Source organism: Cottoperca gobio, unplaced genomic scaffold (genome assembly GCF_900634415.1).
Source record: "Cottoperca gobio unplaced genomic scaffold, fCotGob3.1 fCotGob3_189arrow_ctg1, whole genome shotgun sequence".
In the NCBI taxonomy this organism is placed as follows: domain Eukaryota; kingdom Metazoa; phylum Chordata; class Actinopteri; order Perciformes; family Bovichtidae; genus Cottoperca; species Cottoperca gobio.
Genome location: NW_021166832.1, coordinates 489,252 through 496,074, shown reverse-complemented (window position 1 = coordinate 496,074; position 6,823 = coordinate 489,252). Strand labels below are relative to the sequence as shown.

At 42.0% G+C, this 6,823-nt stretch overlaps 1 protein-coding gene across 3 annotated transcripts; it reads left to right on the top strand.

The window, feature by feature from the left end:
• The first annotated feature begins 1,067 nt into the window (after positions 1–1,067).
• On the top strand, positions 1,068–6,159 carry coq10a (coenzyme Q10A). Of its 3 annotated transcripts, none has more exons than XM_029426475.1 (6): positions 1,068–1,383; positions 1,478–1,807; positions 2,905–3,054; positions 3,139–3,331; positions 3,818–3,919; positions 4,003–4,170. In XM_029426475.1, exons 2-6 carry the CDS (start codon positions 1,680–1,682, stop codon positions 4,168–4,170), a joined length of 741 nt encoding a protein of 246 aa, XP_029282335.1. In that variant the 5' UTR covers positions 1,068–1,383; positions 1,478–1,679. The 3 variants fall into 3 exon arrangements, with proteins under 3 accessions (XP_029282335.1, XP_029282336.1, XP_029282337.1); XM_029426476.1 differs by having other exon boundaries at positions 1,070–1,226; XM_029426477.1 differs by having other exon boundaries at positions 1,070–1,807; positions 4,003–6,159.
• The last annotated feature ends 664 nt before the right edge of the window (positions 6,160–6,823 follow it).

Here is a 6,823-nt window from a genome sequence, read left to right as displayed (position 1 = left end):
GTCCACTTTTCAGACGACACCCATGGCTGGCTACAAACAGAAATGCGGTCTTGATCTGTCACTGTTGTTGTCTGTATCCGAGGTCTGGTCTGACGGTACGGGCGACGACTGTGCTGCTGGTCCGCCTACAGGCGTGGCGGGCCGGGGTTCTCCCCCGCCTGCTGCGGTGGTATGGCGCCATCTTGTGGAAGGAGATGGTAACGCATTTAAACTGACGAAGTGATAAACATATATTTATTACTCATTATGCATATATATATTTACTACATTCCTGTTTACATCTGTGAGTGTATATATATATATATATATATATATATATATATATATATATATATATATATATATATATATATATATATATATATATATTCTCATTGTGTATATATGTCTAATACATAAACAGTGGCATGGGATTCTGATTTTTATTTGTTTATATTCTGATTTATTAATTTACTTTTTTAAATTATTTTTTATTCTGTAAATCTTTTAACCTGGAAAGCCCTTTGTGCTTAAGATTGAAACGTGCTATATAAATAATAATAATAATAATAATAATAATAATAATTATTATTATTATTAATAGTAATATTATTAATAATAATAATATTGTAAAGCAATTAAGTATGTTAGGTATTGTTTCTTTGTTTTTATTCCTTATAATTATTCTTATTAGTATTAGTATTAGTAGTATTAGTATTATTAGTATTATTAGTATATATTATTATTGATATTATTATCATTGCTATTATTGTTATTATTAATAAACAATTTATGAAATAAATAAACAAGGACTACAATGGAAAAGTAAAATGGATATAAAATACCCAAAAGTAATATAAATAAATGTAAGGCAATAACATTAAAAGATAAGACATGTTGGAAATTTTAAAAAAATTCTTGCATTAATAAAAAACTTTAAAAAACATGTAATCAATGAAATAAAATGATGCTTTTGTGAACTTATAGGCTATGTTTAATAAAATGTAATAAAAAAACAGAAATATTATAAGTAATATATGTCCCTGCAGTTCCCCTCCAGCCCAGCAGGCGGCAGCATTTCCCCGCAGACCGGAGACACCGAAGAAAAGAACACTTTGTCCCACCGGCGTTTATTTAGCCGCAGAAGGTCGTTCACAGCTGGGCGGCATTTAACAACACTCACAACCTCAACCAGCGGAACACAACTGAACTTTATACAAAGTGTGGGGCTCAAACCGCGGAGTGATGTGAGTATCTCTGCACAGAAACAACAGGAAGGCGGCTGAAGGTTGCGTTGTGTCGGGCAAGTTATGAAACAATGCTAACATTAGTGAGCTAACGTTAGCATTCCACTACCGTAACGGCTGAGAGCTAAAAGCGGCACGAGACGCCGGTGAAGTCCCGGTAATCAACTACCCAGCTAACCCAGCTAAATGCTAGTTGTTCTGGATGGTCAGAGTTAGCAAATAACGCTAAATTTGAATTAATATACCGGCAGAGAAGCAGGGTGTTTGGGCTCCAACCGCTCGGTCTTGGTGGACCAGACCCCGGACTCCGCGCCTCAGACCCCGGGCTCCTCTCCTCAGACCCCCGGGCTCCTCTCCTCAGACCCCCGGGCTCCTCTCCTCAGACCCCCGGGCTCCTCTCCTCAGACCCCCGGGCTCCTCTCCTCAGACCCGGGATACTGAGTGGCTAGCTCCATGGCAGCCACGGCCGGTGCCCGGCGGTTCCCCATGGGTGTGCGGACCTTCAGTGACCTCCTCCAGGTCGCCTCTGTGGGCTCGTGTCGTGCGGCGGTGCCGAGAGGATGCCTGCGACAGAACATCAGGTAACTTCAGCCTGCGAGTGGAAAGCTCTTCCATGTCCTTGATATACACTGTAAGAGATAGTAATCCTGGGAAATGCAAACTAATGATCGACGTTTTAATGCATTTAAAATAGTAAAAGAAAGAAAACTATTTGATTTGTAGGTTTGAAGCTAGGCTGTAATCTGCAGGTGATTTCAACACATTGACCCAAGGAAACGACACTGCTGACAACTAACCATTACTTTTTATTATAAAAGTGCAAGGTGGTGTCTTTTAAAATGTCTTGTTCGTCCAAAGATATTCTCTTTTAATATGATAAACATCTTTACATCTGAGAGGCTGAAACAGCATTTAAAGACACTTTTGCATGAAATATTACTTTAATGATGTTTTTCTGTCACTCTGTGAATCGATGCAGCTCTAATAAAACTCTTTGAAGGTTCTCTTGAGCTTTCCTTGTTGAGAGGAAGCTGAGGAACATACGAGACACGAGTCTATTATTATAATGTCACATCGAGTCCTTCGACAGTCTGACACGAGTCTGCTCTGGATCAAAGGGTGAAGAGGGAGAAGCTCATCGGGTCATATTTCTGTTTTCTTATCTCAAAAGTGTGACGATTCTCAATAAGGGCGAACCTTTACACCCTGTCAGAACAATATGATCCGCTCTTTGTATGTACCACAGTTTCTGTAACCTCCACCATCAGAGCTCATGAACTCTAGATTTAATCTTTGTATGTTCAGTAACTGTCACGATATGTTCTTACATCCTAAACATCTGAGAGGCTGAAAACAGCCTTTTCTGTGAAAAAGTACTTTTCTAATACTCATTATTTCTCTAATCGATCAGCCGACGACAGTTGCAGCTTTATCCAGGAGGTATAAACCCTTTGAGCAGGTTCTAACGGGGGCTGTTCACACGGCTGACAGGCCGGAGGGGGTGTCACATTACAAAGCTTTTTGCTGTTCACATAAGAGGCCTCAGAAAACACCAGCACAGTCGCAGCACATGTTCTGCTCTTTGACTTCAGGATCTGGAAACAGTTTGTTGTGCCTGTGCAGCAGGTTGCTCTCTTTCCAGAATGTGGCTCACTGGACATTTGCTCTTAACTTTTAGACACCTGTCCTCGTGTGGCATTTTGATGACGAGAACTCCCAGAGTGCTTTGCCTTCAGGACTGGGACACGATGACAGCTGTTCCCCAAAGCAGAAACTTCATCAGTTTCACCAACAAACGGAAGGAGTACTCCGAGCGCAGGATACTCGGGTGATTTTCCGGTTTGAGTTTAGTAATAACTCTTTTAAGTGTTTGTGTTTTTCATTCCTAACCTTGCAATGTTTCCTGTCTCAGGTTTTCTATGCAGGAAATGTACGACGTGGTGGCCAATATTGACGAATACAAGCTCTTTGTGCCGTGGTGTAAGAAGTCCCAGACCGTCATGAAGAGAGCCGGCCACGCCAAAGCCCAGCTGGAGGTGGGATTCCCCCCCGTGGTGGAGAGATACACGTCGATGATCACCAACGTCCGGCCGCATCTCGTCAAAGTAAGTTCCAGAAGCATGTTTGTTCACATGTGACACGTTTGTTAAGAGACAAGAAACATAAATGCTGAATTGAAAAAATTACAATAATATTCTTTATTTAATTAATTTATTTAAAAATCTGTAACTGTTGAAAACAAACCGCTGAATGTGCAACGACGTATTCTAGAACATGTACAAATGTTCTAGAGTAGAAACGGTATCTACAGATAATCGTCCAATCAGATGAGCGATGACGCGTTCAGGTGACGTCATGTTCGATCCGTTAAACAGCGAGAATATTTCCCTGTTTACACAAAGGGAGGAAGCTTCCGTTAACGTTAACATTTCAGCCCTTTGAAATGTGGCGGCAGAGCTCAGTCAGTGGAGCGCCGCTCTGAAGGAACGCCGTGTGCCTGGTTAGTTAACGGCTGTCGGGCCGATATTTATTATTTACATTAATCACAAGGTTCATTTCTAACCGCAGAACTTCTCTTTGGGTGATTTTAGGCCGTGTGCACAGATGGAAAGCTGTTCAACCACCTGGAGACGATATGGCGCTTTAGTCCCGGCATTCCTGGTTACCCTCGCACCTGCACCGTAGACTTCTCTGTGAGTAGCCCGCGGCTCGCTTCAGCTTCATGTTCTGCTCTCTGTGGCCAACACTAAAGAGATCCCTTCTGTGTCTTCAACAGATATCCTTTGAGTTCCGCTCTTTGCTGCACTCCCAGTTAGCCACCATGTTCTTCGACGAGGTCGTAAAGCAGAACGTCGCCGCGTTTGAGCGGCGAGCCGGGAAGCTGTACGGCCCAGAGACTCGAATCCCACGAGAGCTGATGTTCCACGAGGTGCATCAGACGTGATCCCGGCTGCCGCTCCTCATCCGGCCTTAAACCACGGCGACCTTCATCCACACGACCTGCATGATGCCGCTTTAGTCTCCAACAACACGCAACGCAACTCTGACCGCTTCGTTTAGGAATCAGCGCCTCCACAGTTCTTCATGCTTTTGTGTCTAATGGGGGAAACGTGTCGTGTTGATTGAGACACGAGCATGATGAATATTAATAACTTTGTATATACTGTCACTTTGAGGACGCTGCCTCAATACTGCAGCAACTAAAACATGTCTCCATCATTCACAGGATGCACAATCCAAGTGTTCCTCTTTCGGGCTCCTGCACCTGAAGGACACTCGTTTAGCAGAAGGATTTCTCCTCCAGGGCGACGCTGCGTTTATTTAAACCAAAGCTCATCATGTTCCAGCAGCCGAGAGACGATTCATTATTAAAACGCGACACTGAACAAAACCCCGACAGGGACGAGTCTCCGAGGTCACTGTGATCTCAAGCAGGCGGCAACTAAACATGTCACTTCCTTTAGTCTGTACAGCGTCAGAAACACCCAAATATCCAATTCTAATCAGAAATGATGAAGAGACGCAGAAAACGTTTGGACCTGTATCTTGAATATCAAACGATGGATTGATAAATAGTTCTGATCTCAGACGTCTTTCACTAAAGTTAAACTCATCAGCTTCTTCTTCGCCTTTCATTTAAACATTACTTTTATTTCAACTTGAAGTTTTAACATATTGTTTGACGTGCTTTAGTAACTGGCGCAACACGCTCGTCAAGCGTTGGTTATTAAATGTGTTGAAGGTAACTTCACTTTGGGGACGTCTTGCTTTGACTTGTTGTTGCTGTGAGAATTGTGTTTTTGGTCTTTGAGACGTGACTTCACAGCCCGGCACGAGTAACGTCGTGTGATTGGCGGCTGCACGATGTGAGGAAACACGCGTGGTTACTTTGTTGGATATCGGGATAAATAAACGGATATTAAAAGTACGAGTTCTGCTGCTTTCAGTTCGCTGCTAAAATACAACAAACTGCTCGTTGAATAGAAGAAGAAAGACAAACACCCGATCTGCTGTGCAGCTCTACTGCAGCGTGCTGCGAACAAAGCATGAGACACGACGATGTGAAACACGACGACGTGAGACACGACGATGTGAGACACGACGACGTGAGACACGACGATGTGAGACACGACGACGTGAAACACGACGATGTGAGACACGACGACGTGAAACACGACGACGTGAGACACGACGACGTGAAACACGACGACGTGAGACACGACGATGTGAAACACGACGACGTGAAACACGACGACGTGAGACACGACGATGTGAAACGAACTGCTGGGCTGCAGAAGGAACGTCTCGGTTACATGCTTTTTGTTTTTGTGTGGCTTCTTTAGCTTTTATTTGTGAACATTGCGATGCGTGGACGTGACTCCCAGAGGCAGATGTGTTCACGCGTCTCTGTCGCAGCACGTGGATCATAAGTTCAGTCGTTTTCCATTTTAGAGGCGACGATGTTCAAGTTGCAAGAAGGTCAAAGTGTGTGCGCGTCGTCACGTTCACGCTACATTAATCAAATTAAAGTATTTTTAAAAGTGGATTTTGGCTTTAAATTAGATTATTTCTTATTTTCTGAGGGGATTGGAAAAGATTGTTCAGCATCAGAATGTTTATTAAACCGGTCTGTGAGTTCCTGTTACAATTATAAAGATTAAAGATTTATAAACATTTCAGAGTGTTTTATCTTTCAGCGTTTCTATCGTCAGACATGTTGCATCAAATGTGTTTTTTATTTTCAGTGTCTTGCACACCGATTGGAATTCATGCCATTTTATTATTCTAGGTGCCAACACCCCCCCCCCCCCATTAAACTGCAGGTGTATGTATTCACCATCAGCTGCTGCAGAATATATTTATAACATAAATCACCATCTTTGTAAATAAAACTGTATTTCAGAGATTTATTTAAATAAAAGAGCAGGTTTGATTTGTGTGAAGTTTTATTATTATATTATTATTATTATATTATTATTATATTATTATTACCTGATGCGTCACTGACTGAATTCGCTCTGCGGCAAAAAACTGCCTTAAAAGTATAAATTAATATTTCACTTTGTTCAATCTCTTCACCAGAACTACCGAAGACGTTTGTGGACGTTAACACTTTAAACAGTTTGTGTACATGATGCCTGGTGATCATGAAGTGCTTTAATAACACTATGATCATGTTTTAATAAAGTGTTTTAATAACACTATGATCATGTTTTAATAAAGTGTTTTAATAACACTATGATCGGACTGAAGCTTGTGGAAGCTTCTCACGTGCCGCTCAGCTGACTGAAGCAACCGGAGCGCGCGGCGGTATGTGGGCCAGTTATTAATACACCACGTTAAAGCACAAGGTCAGACTTCATGCAACGCAGCATGACATTGTTTATCACAGCAGAGTTGTGATATGTAGTAATTAATCACATGACCCCCCCCCACAACAGTTCAGTATTCCCTCACGTTTGGGACAAACCTGTTTTCCATGGTTTCCACTCAAAGCTTTATGTTATTAATATTTAGTATGTTTAGAGCAGTTTTAGGCATCTGTGTCCTTTAAGGTGGAGGGTTTCTAAATTACACACGGAAAAATTCAAATGTAT

Coding starts and splice junctions, on each gene's coding strand:
- coq10a (XM_029426477.1), top strand. CDS start 1,680: ATGGCAGCCACGGCCGGTGCCCGGCGGTTCCCCATGGGTGTGCGGACC. Junction 3,055..3,138: donor TCCGAGCGCAGGATACTCGG/GTGATTTTCCGG, acceptor TTCCTGTCTCAG/GTTTTCTATGCAGGAAATGT. Junction 3,332..3,817: donor TCCGGCCGCATCTCGTCAAA/GTAAGTTCCAGA, acceptor GGGTGATTTTAG/GCCGTGTGCACAGATGGAAA.